The sequence below is a fragment of the Falco punctatus genome (genome assembly GCF_963210335.1).
Source record: "Falco punctatus genome assembly, chromosome: Z".
Taxonomy (NCBI): Eukaryota; Metazoa; Chordata; class Aves; order Falconiformes; family Falconidae; genus Falco; species Falco punctatus.
The window spans coordinates 12,104,478-12,121,534 of record NC_137586.1 but is presented as its reverse complement, the minus strand read 5'-3'; the positions used below and the strand labels follow the sequence as shown (position 1 = coordinate 12,121,534).

Below are 17,057 nucleotides of genomic sequence, written 5' to 3'. Positions count from 1 at the left end.
ATATTTGTAGGAAGTTATGTGGTGACCAAAGCCAATGCTTTGGCCAAACATTTTGCAAAGGCATCATCGTTTTGCAGGTTTGTTGCCCTGGTCCCGAGCAGTTCAACAACGAAAACGGATATGGTACAATGGGCAAGACCTGACCCACTACTTTATCAAAGTCTGTCGTTGTTAATCTCCTCTTTATGAATGGTGGGGAAGTGGCAGCCGTACACAAGGATAAACAGCCATCGCAGCAGAGATGCTTTGAACTGCTCTGCTCCTTTGGGAAAGAGATTTGAGATAAAGCCGATCTGGAAAGCATCAGTGATGGTGCACCGAGAGCTGCCGATCCCTGGGTTCGGACCTTTCCGTCACTTTCTGGCCCGCTCGCCCTGCGGCAGGCACCCCTCCTCTCCCCGGGCCGGGGGACCGGCAGGGGGCCGGGGGGCTTCGATGTCCCCTCACTCCCACCGCACATCTGCTGCGGCCCCGCCACATCTGGCCGCCGCCCCGCCTTGCCCCGCCCCGCCACGGGGCCGCATCTGCCGGCACATCTGGGCGGCCGCGGCCCCTCCCCGCGGGCACATCTGGCGGCCGCGGGGGGCGGCCCTCCGCCGGGGCGGGAGGAGCGGCGGGTCGGCGCAGCCCCGCTGCCGGCCGGGGCGGGCAGAGCCGGCGCGGCGCGCAGGGGAGAGGCGGCCCGATGGGGCGGCCGGCCGGCAGCCTGGCCCCGCTCCGGCTGCTGCTGCTGCTGGCGCTGGGGCACGCCTGGACCTACCGGGAGGAGCCACAGGACGGCGACAGGTGGGTGCCCCCCCGCCGCGGAACCCCGCGCTCCTGTTCCTGTGCGTTCCCCCCACACAGCCCCATCCACCGCCGCTGCCTTCTTTTTTCTCCCTTTTTCTAATAACCGGCCCTCCCCCCCCCTCCCCCCCGCCCTGCAGGGAGGTGTGCTCCGAGAACAAAATCGCCACCACCCGGTATCCCTGCCTGAAGCCCACGGGCGAGCTCACCACCTGCTTCAGGTGAGCGCCGCGGCCGCGGGGGCGGGGGGCGGGGGGTTGGCGGCAGCGGGGGGGGGGCACCAGCCGTCCCGGGAGGGGGTGCGGGGACACATGCGTGTTGGTGGCTGGCGTGGGGACAGCAGCTGTGGCATCTGTTCGCCTCCCCCGTGCCCTGCGCTAAGCCACCCCGGCACGTCTGCCACCCCGCGCACTGGGGAGCGGGTAACTTGGTCACATCCCTCCGGCGTTCGGCATCTCCCTTGGCAAGTCCTGCGGTTGCCCCGGTGAAAGGTTTTAGTAACTCGCTGCAAATGTCACCTCAAAGGCATCGCTGGAGAAGGCGCATGTGGCTTTGCTTGTCGTATCCTGGCCATCGGTCACTGGTAGAGTGAGAGGTGCTTCTGCTGACCTGGGTGTCTGGGGGTGCGTTGGAGCTATAGCTGCATCAGTTGCGGGGTGATGTGTGAGATCAGCTGGACTCATGTCGCCCGAAAGACATTTACATTTAGGTAGATGAATCATACCCTCAGAATGAGTAACTTCTTCAGCGAGCAGCTCTGGGGAAGACTTCGGCAGAGTCCAATCAAATTAAGTAAAATGAATCAGACCCTGAGTTTTCATTTTTCAGCTGTGTATTTGAGAAACATCTGTTTTTCAGAAGATTTTTTAAAGCTGTTTCAATGATGACAAATGTCTAAAACAGTCAATGGTACATGTGCTTTTAGAGAAATACATACAAAGTATGAGCACACACATATCGTTTTACTGATGTCCCCAGATTAGTCCCATCCCCACAGATGAGACGTCTCATCTGTGAAAACTGCTTCTTCTGAGAGGTTACTTTGTGGAAGTGACTGTGCTCTGCCTGCCTGCGTATGCCTGTGTATGGCAGGGAGCCACTGATGTATACCAAAAATACAATAAAGCACATTAATGCTTGTGAAAAATTTTTACAGAGATTGTTCATTTCTTCCCTGAGTGGTTTTTTTGGGGCATAATTACCAGAGAGCTGCAGGCACATGGTGCAGCATTGTCCCTTGCTCACATGCTTGGGGCTGATGCGTGCCCTCTAGCAGCCACAGCCACCTGGGAAGCTGTCATGCCACCGCCCAGTTCTCAGCAGCATTATCCTTACAGCCCCTGGGAAGAGCTCTGGGGGGATTGGAGACCACCCTTCCCTGCTTCCCTTACATTCTCTCTCCTCTCCCTGTGAAGGTGAGGCACAGCCTGCTTATAAGTAGCTCTGCAGCACACAGCAGCACACAGCGCTTTTTGGAGACAGTCTATAGGTTTTGCAGGGAAGGAGAGTACTTGGTTGAACCTGCAGCATTTCTCTGGTTTGGGAGCAGAGCACTAGGGTGAACAAGGTTGTGCTGAGTTACTGGAGGAAAGAGCCAGAGCGTGAGCTGCATAAAGCAGCAGACACATGACCATCCTGCTAGTTACTGCATGTTCCAGAATCGGTCTGAGCAAAGTGGGTCTGCTTTGTATGTAATGGATGAGGACTTCATAGGCTCCACAGGCTGCTGTGGGCCACTGTGCAAAGAAAGCAGGACTCTGTCCAGTTTCCAAGCCCCACTTGTACTTTCTTTCATCCTTGCTGAGGTATTTCTGACCTTTGGGCTCTGGTTGTGCTGTGCCCTCCCTCCCTCCACAGCTCTCCCCCTGCACAATCCCAAGCAGAATTCACCATCCCAAACTAGCACAGACTGTGAAACAATGCAAATTGCTGCATTGAACTCTGAGCTGTTTTGGTTCATGTTTTCAAATCTTTTTTGTATCTATGATTGCTAAGGCTGCCTTGCTTTAACAAAAAAAAGGAAAACTTGGTTTCCATGTAGTCATGTATTTTCAAGGTCTAACCTTTAAGGTTGGGTGAGGAGGGCTCCATCCTCAACCCTGCAAGCTCTCTTTGGTGATGTCCGTATGCACAAGAGCAGGGCAGCATCTCTGAAATGGAGGCGTGTGGCTCAGCAGAGCAGCTCTGCATGGAGGACATACCTGTGCTGGTGTGCCACTGGTCCTTCCCCTCAGAGGTATGCCATGCTCTGATGTGGACCAGCATCATCGTCCACCCATGATGGTGAACCTTAGAGAAAGGGCAACGTCGCCATTGCTCCTGCTAGCAAGGTGTGCTTCCAGCAGGCACATGGGATTAACCTTGGCAGGACACATTTTAATATAAGATTCTTTAATAACAGATGACAGAAAGTGCAATCCTGTGGTGTCTCAAGCTGGGTTTCATTTCACAGGACATTCAGGTACTTTAGGATTCAGTTTTCACACCTGGAAAGACAGCGAACATTTTAAAAACTTCAGCTGGACAGAAACTCAGCTGTGGCTTCAGGGAACTTACTCCAGGTTTCTGAGAAATTTGATTTTGGTATTCTAATATTCATTCTTACAAAATTTCAATTTTTATCTTCCTAGACAGCTTTTTCACATTATATCATAATTATGAATAATATAATAATTTATATACATTGTTTGAGGTAGTTTAAAAGGGTAGTTAATATCAGCTGTTATTCACTATTAGCATACACACCTAATTTCTTTTCTAGGTCAAAGTACATTTTGTATAGAAATTAAACAAACCTACAGAAAATTTGCCTCATGTTGTAACACGTCAGATGTAAGGCAACATGCACCCTTCAAATTATCTGCTGTGCAATTAGTTAAATAAAAAAAGAAGTATATTTAAAATCAGATGTCAAAATTTCGAAGCAAAAGAATTTTTTCCAAAGCATATGACCAAAAGCAATTTTATCCTTTTATTCCTCCTGCTAGAATTTTTCATGAAAATCAGCATGTTTGCAGAGAAGTTCAATAAAAATAGCATCTTCTAATCACAAAAAATATTTCTTAAAAAAAAAAATTAACCAGATTTATTCATGAATAAAGATGAGCCAAATGGAGGGCCAAGCCAAAAGTGGGGCCAAGCGCTGAAAATATATTGACATTTTTCCCTGTGGTCATAGCAACCTTGTACATAATTAGATGTATTTTTCCTTTTTGAATGTGTGCAGTCTGGCCCTTGGCTTAGTTTGATTTGTACTTTTTTAGACATTCTCTATATTTATTTTCATAAGTGTACAGAGGAACAGATGCAAAAAGCAGTGGGAGCTTGTGCAATATCTTTTCAGTGCAAATCTCTTTTAAACTCTTGTATGTAACTGCACAAAGTACCCAGTAGTAATGGCCCCATCATGTAGGTACAGAGAACAAGTTCTTCAGCTTTGTTGATAATGTAATAGTCCAATAAGACTGAATTCATACTGTATGCAAGGTTCATCAAATTAGATGAAATTTGGGCAGCATGAGAATTTGAGGCCTCATTCACTTGTTACTGTCTTCTCCAGCAATTTGAACGTGATGTTAACGTGTTTCACTCTCAGATCGGCTTTTGAACAATCTGCTGCCATGTTAAATTACGTGAATGTTGCTGCGGTTTTCTTCAGTGCATTTGTCTGTTATCGCCTGCATGTGACAATTCATCTTAGCAGCAGCCCTTTTCATTAAGGTCCTTCATTCACTGTCATTTTAAACAGTGCTACTATACATAGTTCCTGTGGTCCAGAAGGAAGAGCAGCATCTGGAATAGGCATCCCTGTGCCTTACCCTGATTATGTAGCTGTGTTCCAGTAAGGGGATGGTAGGGGTAATGTCACTTCCAAGTTCAGGAGGCTAGCATCTGATCTGCTACAATTTATTAACTGGGGTTGCTCCTTTTTAAAAAAACCAGCAAAACTTGATCACCTAATTATTGTATATTAGGAGAGCTAAATATTAGTTAGAATTCAGTGAGTGTAGTGAAAATCATTCAGAAAGACAATATACAGACTTAACAGAAACATCTGCTAGTAGGAAGCTGTTTGCCCATCACCAGTTGTAGGAAGATTCAAGCATGAAACAGATGGAAAAATGTGAATATTTGTATCCCAACTGTGCAAATCTCTTTCTCTACTAGACACTTAAATACTCTTGTAAATTGACTTGAAAGGAATAGTTTTGCTCCTTTTCAGAATTTTTTGATAAAAATAAAGGGCTAAATTAAGGAAACCGGCATGTGTTGGCAGATGAAAATTTAAACCTCAATCTGCATAGCCTGGGAAGGGTGTTTTTTTTTCTTTTATTCAGCTGAAATTATTAGTCAGTTCCCTCTTAACTTGCAAATAAAATTGACTGAACTAGTCGATGAAACTGATTTCTTTGAACAAATAGGCTATTGACCTGGTGAGAGTAATTATCCACCCTTCTTTGACATCATGGTGAGCACTCTCTATTTCCTGCATTTTTTGCTGAAAATGAAGTGTGCAAGTTTGTCAAGGAAACATATGATACCCTAAATCTGTGTGTGTGGCGATGGAAGCTGCGACTGCCCCTTCCTTCTGTGGGACCAGGGAGGTAGTAGGAGGTTTAGAATAAGAGTGCTTGAAAGAACAGTCCTAGCTAATGATGGTGAAACCTTTGTAAAGATGAGGCAAATCTTTATATATCTGCAAATAAGTCCCATTTTGTGGAGCTTAAATCTCAGTTTAGCACTTAATCAGTAACTTTTTCTGTAGTATTTCGCAAGTGAAGGTTTTTTAAATAGGATGAATGGTTTCAATGTAGGTTGTCAGCTTCCTCATCTGATAATTAGCAGCTACAAGTATTTTACAGAAGCCCTCCCTTCATTTCAGGTTTTAAATTTTGCTGGGAAAGACTGTGCTGCGCTTCATAACAAAAAGACAATTCAGATGTGTTGCAGAAGAGAATGTGTGTATACTTAACACCCTACATAATTCTGATGGTAACCAGAGATTGCATGCCTTAAAAAGCATTTCTTCTTACTGTCTTGAATGTTGATATTGCTGGTGGAGCCTACTATTTTTATAGACTGTGTCATTTTGCACGTTTTTAAAACATAAAAGTAATCACAAGTAAGTTGGATTGTACCTGTTTCATAAAGAGCAGCACTTTCACTAATATGCCCTTGGGGACCACATGCAATTCCTGGTTCCCAGATACTCAAGGAGCATGTTACGGAGCTTTCCAACAGGAAAATAATTGCTGTGCACAATTTTGAAGCTTTCAGCTGGAGTAAGCAAGGATGACATTTTGAAATCTTGGAACTGTTCTTTTTAGATATTTTTTTATTGTTGCTGTTATGTTTTCTCTCTGAAGTTTTGCTGACCATTTCAATTTTAGTAGAATTGAAAGAGTCCCAATTGATGTATTGATATAACAGTAAAACCAAAAAAATACCTGATTAGAGCAAAGTACTGCTTAATCTCCAGTTATCTTGCAGGTAAATGCAATCCATGGTGGAATATTGTTGAAAATTTAAGAAAGTGTATGATTTTGAATTTTGTTTTGGTTTTAGAAGACTAAACATACACAACATCTGTGTTGATCTGCAAGAGTTTCTTTACACTTCAGTAAACGAACAATTCTTCTTTGCACATAGTTCAGTGGTGAAGTGCCACGAGCTGCTAACTGTACATCACTCAGGGTACCATCAGCACCTGAAATATGCCCATGTATACTGTGAGCGCTACTGAAAAGAGCTGCAGCAGTGTCACTTGGTGATTGGATTGAAAATAAGGTGTGTCAGAAATTCTTTGTTTACTTATTCTACAAAGAAGCCTGTGAATATGCATATGCTATTGGGGGCTTTTGAACTCCGTATCAAACCATCATCATGAAAACAATGTGTTGAGCAGCTCTGCAATGTGAAGGAGTGCTGCTCTGCAAGTCTCACTGGTACTAATTCTATTAATTCATTCACTACTGTGGTGTTTGTGAAGAGATGCAACAACATTCCCCTAGTTAAAAAGCTTTTGTTGTCTGTTTTATACATAAATTTAAAAAAAAATCTCCCTGGAAATTGTCCCCACATGCAGACTTTTGTACATACAAATAAATAAGATTCTGCTTCAGTACATTACTTTTTTACAAAACAGTATATGCTACAATGATGGTAAGACATTTTCCCCAGCTTTCCTAGAATTTTTTGCTTTGAAAGCAGCACTTCTAAGCATCATGGTTCTGATTGCAGTCAGTCCTTTGATTCAATTTCCTTTGCTGTGATTGCCAAGGGAACAGATTGCTCGCACTTACTGAGACACATTGTGAGTATCTGCCAGTTAAGAGTAACACAAGTGCCATGTGTCTTAGGTTTCTGTGCTGTATTTGGGTGGCCTTGACTTTCTGGGTCACTTTGCTGTCGCAGGTGCTGAGGCTCTTAGCTCTTACCGAATTTTGGTGAGGTTAGGGACACTCGAGATCTCAGGAAATGTGGATGCTGCTGGCTGGACCAAAGCCTCCGGCAGCAAAACATGGTGCTGCTGTGGGTTTACCATGCAGCGTCTCCTCTGTACAGCCAGTTCACTCCAAAATGAACCAATATAATTAATGATCTCTCAGAACACTGCATGATTACTGCGGGTGGTGCACTGAGGTAGGATGTGCTACAATTAAAGGATGAGATCTGGTAAATGGTTGTTCATGTAGTCCAGAGTTCAGATCAAAGCAGTTTGGAGAATTATAAAAATCGCAAACGAAGAGCTTTATGATAAGTGCCCTCCTTGGTGGTTTGATCAATAATGAAATCCAGGTGCATTGTATTACGGTTTTCATCTACAGAATATAGGGTTAAATATGAACTGACTTTCCTGGGCACATCGTCTAGCTCAGAGACTCCAGACAAACAAAATAGTAGCCCCAGGGCCTCCCATGGCTGATATGAAATATGTAATAAAAATAGGCCACCAAAGGGAATATGACTTTTGCAATTATCCTAAGTATTGTATATGCTCCCTAAGGTCAGGCTGCTTTGTCCTTAAAAAAGTGATTGCAGTCTCTCTTGCTAACAGCAGGACATTATTAATACTTGTATTACCGCTCCCATTGTGATAGACACCCATCAAGCTGGGCTGTTCTGTACTGACTGCAGTCCAGATAGGCAAGACAGAAAAAGCTGGAATGGAAGGACAAACATATGGAGCAGCAAGGAAGAGAAAGAAAAAAAAAATCCAACCCCAGGGGCATGGAGCAGGCAGAAAAAAAAAAAAGAATTAATATAGACATAAAAAGAGAAAAATCACATCTTGATGGTGGTTTGTGTGACAGATATGTGTATGGTGGAAGGGAGGTAATCACTCCCCAAAGAAGTATAATTTAAATGCTTCCAGGCTTCTATTTAAGTACAACCCAGGGGAAAAAAAACACCAACCAAACATCAGCCAAAACCAAATGAAAACATACACACATGAACCCGGGGGATGATGCCTGTTCTCCCAGCTAGACTTGGAGCTAAGCAACAGGAGCTGATGCATCTTCTCTTGACAGCCTGTCCCCTTCTTTCCTTCCTCAGTTTGGAAAATTTCTGTCCTGGTCTGTAAAGTATGGGTCTGTGTGGGAGCAGGAGGAACACCTCACAGGCAGACATTTAAATTGTTCAGTCTTTGATCAGTTCAGAATGCTTTTGTTCATTGTTATTGCACAGAATTATTGTGAGGTAGTTGAACACAGAATATTTAAACTACACTTGGAAAAATAGTTCGAGCTTGCTAGACGTCCCAGATAAGATGGGATTGCCCATATTCTGCTGTGAAAGCCATTGCCTAGTACAAAGAGCACGAGGGCAACAGGTTTTCTGAGCCTTCTGCTATGCTTGCCTGGTTTTCTGTCCTTGCATGCCTGGGGGAGCACTGTGCGAGATACCTGGTGTGGCCCGTACCGCTGATTTGCAGATGTGCAGAGACACCGTACCTGGGATATACCAGATTTCAGGTTGCACTCGCTCTTGTGCAATGCGGGCCATTTGGGGCCCGTGCGATTTTGGGTTTCATTGAGATTGTGCTGAATTCTCACAGCTTGAAGTTTAATCTTTTATTTGTGTCTCCACGGCAGTGCCCTGAGTCCTGAGATGACTTTTCTTTCAATGTGTGAGTTGCTGCTGAGGTTCAATACCAATGTCACTTCAGCTGGAGCTGCTGGCGATGGCAGAGGGCTTGCTCTGGGCTGTATCAGTGACAAGGAGAATGTCAGCCCTGGAGACCTTCGTGTGTGTGGCTTACGTCTCCTATGGACCCCTATGGGGCACTCCAGGGTTCCTCTATTTAAAGTTTGTGCTTAACTAAGAGGCTGAGACTTGTGCCTACCATCCAAATATCCAGAGCTGACTTTGATCTACAGTAAAAAAACTTCTGCCACATTCTACTCCAGATTTTTTTTCTCTCTGTGGCCCATTTTCTGTTTGCTCAGCTTCAGTTTTCAGACTAATGGTGGCTTCTTTGGTAAACTAACAGTAGCAAATGTCACTGTACTGCTCTACTTTGCCATTTCTTCCAATTATAATTGGAATGTTGTTCCAATTATAAGCAGAAACAATGGAGAGCAGAATCCATACAGTGCTGACTCATTTTATTCTTGGCCTCAGAAAAGAAAGCAATTTGGTTGCATCTCCTTGAGGGTAGCTCTGTTTAACGGTTGAAGAGAAAAACAATTTCAGTTGCAGACAGTAATCTCAGAGCTTAGTTGTGTTTGGAAAATGCTTCTTGCTTAAAAAGTGTTTTCCATCATGTTGTGTTGATTTCATTGTTGATCCTGGTTCAAAAAATGGAAGTGCAAGACTGTAAAGTATTTTGTATACATCCAGCTATTAAAAACATGTACTTCATGTACTTTTTAAACTTAAGTTCTAACCACATCCATTGTAATTGATGGTCTGTGCTGGAATTTACATAATCTGTGTATTTCACAGTGATTATATTCACTATATTAATATTAGCAGCCATTCAGTACGAAATGCACATCAAACAATTTTTCTCCCTCCTTTTCAAATGGGCTGGGAGCTAAAACAGTGCATACACAATATTTTAAGTGGGAAAGAGGCAAAATCAAAGCTATAATCTGAATTTTAAAATTGATTGCTCTTGGAGAATGAATAGGCTTATTATAAGTCAAAGGCAAATTATACTAGGGAGGGTTTTAAGAAATGTAGGACAATAATCATATGGGCTAGCAAGTGTATGACGATAGTCTTGCTATGGAGAAATCAGTGGTGCATAGCTTCTGATGTAAAACAGCAGTGCTCATGATGGCTTCACAGGCTGATTACCCTCCCTTGGGGGGGAAGGGTGACCACCTAATTCTCCATAGCAAGTCATGTAAGTCCAAGAAGTTAGATGGTACAGTCGGCAAAATGGATGAAGAACATGTAATATTACCACAGTATTTTACAAGTAATGGGTGAATGCTGAAAATTCAGAAATTTGTGAAAACACACCAAAAAAAGTATGCTCAGAATTCCTTTTATGAGATAGAGGAAATAACTTTATTGGATGCGTTATTTCGTTGTAAATAACTTCCTGCCCAGAGCTCCAGTGCCTCAGTGGAATGTTAATATCTCTGTGATCACATTCAACACATTTAATATATGTTGTGAATCTGACATCTTGCCTATTCAACAAGATGTTATTATCATACTCAATTTTCATGATAGAGTTTATTATCATAGCTGCACCAAAAAAGCTATTTCGTTTCCTAAATACTGCTCTCTGGAATTCTGACAAAACCCCTTAGTTTAGAGATTATTGCCTTTGAGAGTTCAAATGAGTTATAACTCAGATGAAAATAGCCAAAGGGAAAATTATTTAATCTTTATAATAGCATCTGTGGGGAGAGGAAAAAAAAAAAGTGAAAATGGGGTTGAGGGTCTTTGGTAGATCTTAGTGGTTGAGAAGTGGGGAGTGAGAGACTTGAGGGACCAGGGGTCACCGGGGCTACTGTTTGGTAAACGCTTGATCCTCCTGGGGATGCATGCTTTTAACTGCAGCTTCCAAATGCTGGAGCGAGCAGCAGTGGCAGACAGACATCCTGGCAGTCTAGGCTGACCTCTGCCCGCTTGCTTGGAAATCTGTAGCATGATGAACCCAGACGTGGTTGGGCTGCTGGTCTGCACGATGGCCCAGACAGGCTACGGGCAGGCATTGCCTCAGACTGTGACTCTCGTGGTGCCTCAGGTGCTGGCTTCTCAATATATTACATAGTATGCCGTGTATATGGAAAATAGTATATTTGATTAGGCAGATGTAGAAGAGTTGGTTTGATGTATATTTAGATTTTTCAAGCTCCTTAGGTTGTTTTGTTTTGTTTTATTTTTCCTGAGGAAAGTGTATGTCTGCTCCACTGGACTACCTAATGCCTGGAGGCTACAAATGCATGTCCAGAGAGCAGTTGGTGAAAATGCTTTAAATTTCAAAATTGAGAGATGAGGAGCCTATAGCAAACGGGTCATTTATTTCTTTTTTTTTGGAAATTTCATGGAAAAACTCTCATGTCAAGCTTTTGAAATGTTAAAACGAAGAAGCACCAAATGGAATGTGATTAAAAATGGAGAACGTGGGGTACATTTTTATTCTACCTTGTCCTGCTTGCCTCGTAGCTTGTCTAATAGCAAAACAGAAGGTACTAAAACTGTTACTTCTGAGCATGTTTCCCTGCTGCTCCCACCCTTCAGTTCCCCGCATTTCTTTCTTCCAGACAAAACCCAGTAAATTAGGGATGAGGGTGGGAAGCAGGGGACAACCTGACACTTCCCAGTTCTCAGACATTTTGGAGTCTGCTTTGGGAGTCCAGGCTCAGTCAGCTCTCTCTGTATATGGTCAACGGGGAGAAAGTGAAAGAACTAACCTCCAGGCCAAGTTGACATGTGTTATTTCCCATTAGTTTTAAAACTTTTTAAAGAGAAATGAAAATTTTGCTGTGGCACACCTTCAGTGAATAACTTCACCCACAGAAGTTTTATGAAGAGAAACCTGTATTCCTGGCGTCTCCTCTCTGGATTCAAGTTAGATTCAAAGTGCATTCAAACCTTCTCCTTGTATCTGATCTTAAATTAGGTCCTTTTCCTGCAGAAATTTCTCTGTGTGGCACAGGAGCTCAAGAAGACTACGAGGCATACATGACTGTGTTGGCAGGACTGGTGCCTACTTGATTATTCTTAGAAGCTCACCCACATTAGAGGATGGTTTTTTGGTCCCCTGCATAAGCACTAAAGATGCTGTATGAAAATATTTGCAGAGGGTTGCATTTCCATAGCCCTGCTGACTTCCCTGGACCTTTACCAAGTGCATCAGTTTGGGAATTATTCTTTATAATTCTTCTTAGCGTTCCATGTAAGAAAGAACGCAAAATGTTTTTTGAAGCAGATTGAATGTGTCTTACCAATGAAGCCAGTTCTCTGCTTGACTTTCCAAGCTGAGTTTATTGGCCAGAGTATTGTTTGTGCTGTTTGTTGTCCTCACATTGACCCGTATTTGAGTTGCAGTTTTATTGAGCGTGCCTGGAAGGGTCCCTGACAGTGCCCCTCCAGATTTACATCAGTGGGAGCACTGTGATCCTGGGAGGCAATGTTGTTTAACCTTAGGATGGGCTTGCCAGGAGTTGAGTTGTAGTTCTAGATCCTGGGCTTAATTTCTGTGCTCCTCAAGGAGCTGTATCATGTTAAATTCTGCCTTCAGTTACCCACTAAGGTTTACTATGGTCGTTATTGGCTTCTTCTCTAGCTATAAAGTGGAGGGAAAAGCCTAATTTATGCCTTACAGGAAAAAGAAATTGATAGCTTATGCTGAAGATGTAGTGCTCCTCTTATAGCCAAGAAGGTCGCTGTAAATCGAATCTTCAAATAACTTGCTGGGCTTTATTTACTTATGGTGATTTGCTGTCATTCCAGTTCAACAAAATGCTACTGTACAAGATAAGAAAAAATGCGCCTTTTAAAAAATATATTTTTTCATATCCACCAAGAGATAAATTAGATTTTTGTGATGTTTTCTTATGTTGCAAAAATATCCAGAGTATTTCCACAGTGGGAGTAAGCTAATGGTACATCACTGGAACATCTCCAGTGAAAATAGCTGTGGCAGAATGAAAAGAGCAGCAGAAAACAAGTAGTCAGGAGCAAGAATGGCTAATATGTACACATGTATTTATTTACACATCCTTGTTTGCAATATGGACTGCTGGGTATTTTTAAGTACCAGGAAAAAGAAACTTCAAACATTTTCATTGACCTTACAGGCATTGCGTTTATAAGTTGTTCCAATGAAAAGAAAAATGTTCCAAGAAATTTTCCTTAAGGACTTGACAAAGATTTAATGTAGGACAAATATATCTTCAGGATGGAAATAGGAAACTTTCCTATGTTCATATTCTTAATTGCGCATTAGGGCTGAAGATCCTGGCTGTATTCTGTATTGTCCAATTTGTTGCTTTGCTCTGTAGGGCTTCTCTTTTGGAAGAAAGAACCAAACAAATATAGCAATCTTTTAATTAAATGCCATCATGACCTTTCTTCTTGGAAACACAATAGCCCAGAGGATGAAAAATTACAGAAGTGTTTATGACTGAAATCCAGTCTCAGTTGTGAGAAGATTAACTGTTTCAAAAGATTGAGTATCCTGCCTGCTACGATGGGATACACATAGAAAAAAAGCTGCAAAGCAGCATCAGAGAACTGGAAAAGTCTATGTAAAGTCTTGCTCTCAAGGCACATGATTGGTATTTGTGGGAAATGCTTGAGAACTTGAGTTTCAGAAGTGGTCCTAATCAAATGGTAACATCCCTGATTGCCCTGTTAGCTAAATGGGGCTGCTGTGGGGAAGACCTGCACCACGAATCCCTACATCATACCAAGCTACCTGGTGATAATGGCAGAGAGAAGCAGAAGCTTCCAGTGTCAAATGAGTGTTATGCAGCTGGACAGCGAAATCTAAATTAAAAGCTACTTTACTCTTTTGGGGTTTTTTGTTTGTTTGTTCGGTAGGTAGGAAAACTTTAGCTCTTAGGACCATTTATAAAGCATTAAAAAAAAGTCTGATTATGAGGAAGGCTTCTTTAGAGAAGCAGGTTCTTGATGAATACAAAAGTAGATGCTAGCTTCTGTTAGAAATAGTACTTTATTTTTAAAATGGCTAAACTGCAGACTAAATACTTTCAAGTTTTTCTTTGTTACTGGAGGGAAAATTAAGTTGTTGAGAGTCTTTGAATATACTTTTCCATCTTTTACCTTGTAGCAGGAAGACGATCTCTCTTTGGAAGACTCCCTGAAAGCTTTCATGGTATCTTTATGAAGTGTAACTGTTAGTTTCTTGGAGGGAATAACATTTTTTTTTGACCCCTTCTTACTGAAGCCTGAGTTTTACAAGTAAATGCAAGATATTTAATTTTTTTTATTATTTGACATGTAAAAATAACAAGACACATACAGCATGGCGGCTTATTTGCCTGCTTTACTTGGACTAAATGCACTATCTTTAAAAGACTTTGAGAGGCACAGGCACCTACTGTTTTTTGTTTGCATTGTTTACAGTAAGCCTTTATTACTTCTGTTTACAAAATCTTTTTTTTATTATTTCCTTTTTAGAAAGTAAATTTTCCACAATATACTTTTCTGTTAAATGCTCCAAGGTAGTTCGTAGGCTACAGTTGGATAGTCAGCCATTCCCTTCTTAAAGTCCATGTTTAGAAGGAGGATTAACCACAGAGCCCTTAATTTTTCCTTTTACAGCATATAGCTGAAAATCATAACAAAAGGAATTTATTTATAAACATAGCATCTTAGCTGTTGAAGTTAGGAAGGTTCTGGAAATGTCTTAGCTGTCTGTAATGGCAGAGCGTGAATTATCTTGGAATCAGTTTAGGTTGAGATATGACAGCATGTACACATAAAAATGCTACATAAATTACCGTCTCATCCCAGACAGCAAGAATACCTTGTGTTTGTTTTCTTGTGAACAAAAAAGTTAGCTAGAGGCAAAACCTGTTCTGCAGCATCAGTGCAAACTGGATGTAGCACCATTGTCTCTGATTGAGCTTCTCTAGATTTATGCTGCTTTAAGTGATGATGAAAATGAGATTTAGCGCCTGGAACTCAGCTTTTGTGAAACGTCTCCCAGTTCCCTTCAGGATGAAGTAATTTGATTGTATTTTACAAAAATTCATCTAACTCAGAAGTTGTTGCACATGACCAATTAAGTTCTGGGGGTTTAGCACTTTCCTGTCTCACCATTGATTTTTTTAAAGTTATTTTTGATTCTGGGTAATATAGGATTATAAAAAAACACAGACCCAACAAACAAACAACAAAACCCAACTTGTTTATTGCATAATTTGTTTATATCGTCAGCAGTTCTTGGCTGCTTTAAATAAATAAATAAAAGATGTACAGTTCTTTAAAATGTTGGAAATTTTCGGTGGACTGGTGTACCTTCACTAAAAACTATAAGCAGGCCTTTGTTTTTATAGGCCTGTCATGTCAAGATCAGCATAAATTTATTCTCAGCCCCGTGATGCCCTGAGGGACAGATGGTCAAACCATTTGGATGCTTCACTACATCGATTTTGATAGGAGTTAAATGCCTACATATCATCTGAGGACCTGTGCCCAAGTAGAGGGTATATGGAATAAAAGATTAATAAGGATCAATTAATTCCTGTGTGTGGTAGCACTTTGTAACTTAATGACATGAGATTACATTCTCATTTTAGAATATGAGCAAGTCTGTGTTCAGTATCTTTGACAAGGCAATTAGCCTGGTGCTCTGCATTCCCTCACCCTCAGATCACTCTCCCAGTTCTCTGAATTCTCCCATGTTTATCAGCATCTCTGAACTGCAGAGAGCAGAAAAGACGCTTAATTTTAAGGTTATGTATGCTGCTTCCAAATGCCAATGCAGAACATACTCTCTCTTTTCCCTTGTTAATTATCCAAGAATCTCAGCAATGGTTTTGATTACAGGGCTGCCTTTTTTTCCTTCCTAGATGTGTGACTTTTAACTCATGCAGTTCTGTACAGATAGCTGCAAAGTTGCCTCAAAGTTTTATTTTGTATTTGATTGCAAATAGATTAACTTTCTTAAACAGTGCTGCAAGTAAGCAGAGAGATGGAAAACACTTCAGCTTTATCAGGAGTCTGGGGAGAATGTGTAAGTCTGCCAAAGCAGGAACCGGGAATGCCTGGCAGGGAGAAGCCCCACCAGCACGAGGGTATGGCAGGATTACACTGTCCTCCTCACAGCTCATCATACTGTGCTGTCTGACATGGTACCATGGGGTGAGCCTGAGAGGAAATTAAAGACATTGATCACAAATGTAAAGATGCACATATTTTGAATGGAAAATTGGAATTGGAAATGCAGAGGTGCAGGATGAGCATCCTTGAAACCCCCAATCTGCCAAGGTGGTGAAGAGCAAAAAGCCCATTAACTTGAACAAATAAGCTGAAAATGGTGTCTTTTAAAACTGTGGGCTTCTTGCTAGGATTCAGAGAGAAAGTGAGGCAGGGTTTCTCCTGGGGCATCCAGAACCATGAGGAGTTGCTCTGAAAGGCCCCTCGTTCAGTCATCTGAGAAGAGCCAAGGGGTGTGCATCTTGGAGATGTGGAGAAAACTCTGCATTTTCTGTCCACTTTAGAGATGTCACTCCAGTCAGACTTGCTCCAGTGTCTTCCTAGAGGAATATGTGCATTTGCTGGAATGTTTGTGCTTTTCTAACGCCCTTGCTTGGTGGATCATCTCCTCTGGTACTTAGATGTTTGGGAATGAGAGAAAATAAATAGTGATCAAAACTTGGCAGGAATTGATCCCCAACAGGGATTACCTAAACTCTTTGCTGTTCCATGTATTATTTAAAGAGGCAGCTTGTCGCAGATAAAATAAGTTTATCTGGCCTAGTGGGAGTATTGGGGCAATTGCCTGTATCAGGAGATGATGCTGGAAGTGAGAGGCTCATCAGCTGGCCAAGGCACAGAAGGAAAGGTCTGTTTATGGGACAACCAGGAACTGGAAATGACAAAGGTTAGTGTGGTGCCACGGCATATACAGTGAAGTATTTTCAGTAAGGGTGAGAAAATTTTAATACTACTGTGCAAACCCATGGTGAGACCTCAGCTCAAATAGCCGGTGCATTTCTGGTTGGAGATGTGGAGAAAACTCTGCATTTTCTGTCCACTTTAGAGATGTCACTCCAGTCAGACTTGCTCCAGTGTTTTCCTAGAGGAATATGTGCATTTGCTGGAATGTT

The 17,057-nt window shown here is 42.2% G+C and overlaps 1 protein-coding gene and 1 long non-coding RNA gene across 2 annotated transcripts in view; one reads left to right on the top strand and one right to left on the bottom strand.

The window, feature by feature from the left end:
* Positions 1–548: 548 nt before the first annotated feature.
* Positions 549–17,057, top strand: part of CCBE1 (collagen and calcium binding EGF domains 1) — a 102,134-nt gene continuing 85,625 nt past the window's right edge. The window contains exons 1-2 of the mRNA XM_080372595.1: positions 549–786; positions 927–1,007. Coding sequence (XP_080228721.1) covers positions 686–786; positions 927–1,007 — 182 coding nt within the window. The 5' untranslated portion in view covers positions 549–685. The remainder of the gene's footprint in view (positions 787–926; positions 1,008–17,057) is intronic.
* LOC308056777 overlaps positions 7,828–17,057 on the bottom strand; it is a 35,450-nt gene continuing 26,220 nt past the window's right edge. Inside the window, exon 2 of the long non-coding RNA XR_013924970.1 lies at positions 7,828–16,966. This is a non-coding gene — a long non-coding RNA (uncharacterized lncRNA). The remainder of the gene's footprint in view (positions 16,967–17,057) is intronic.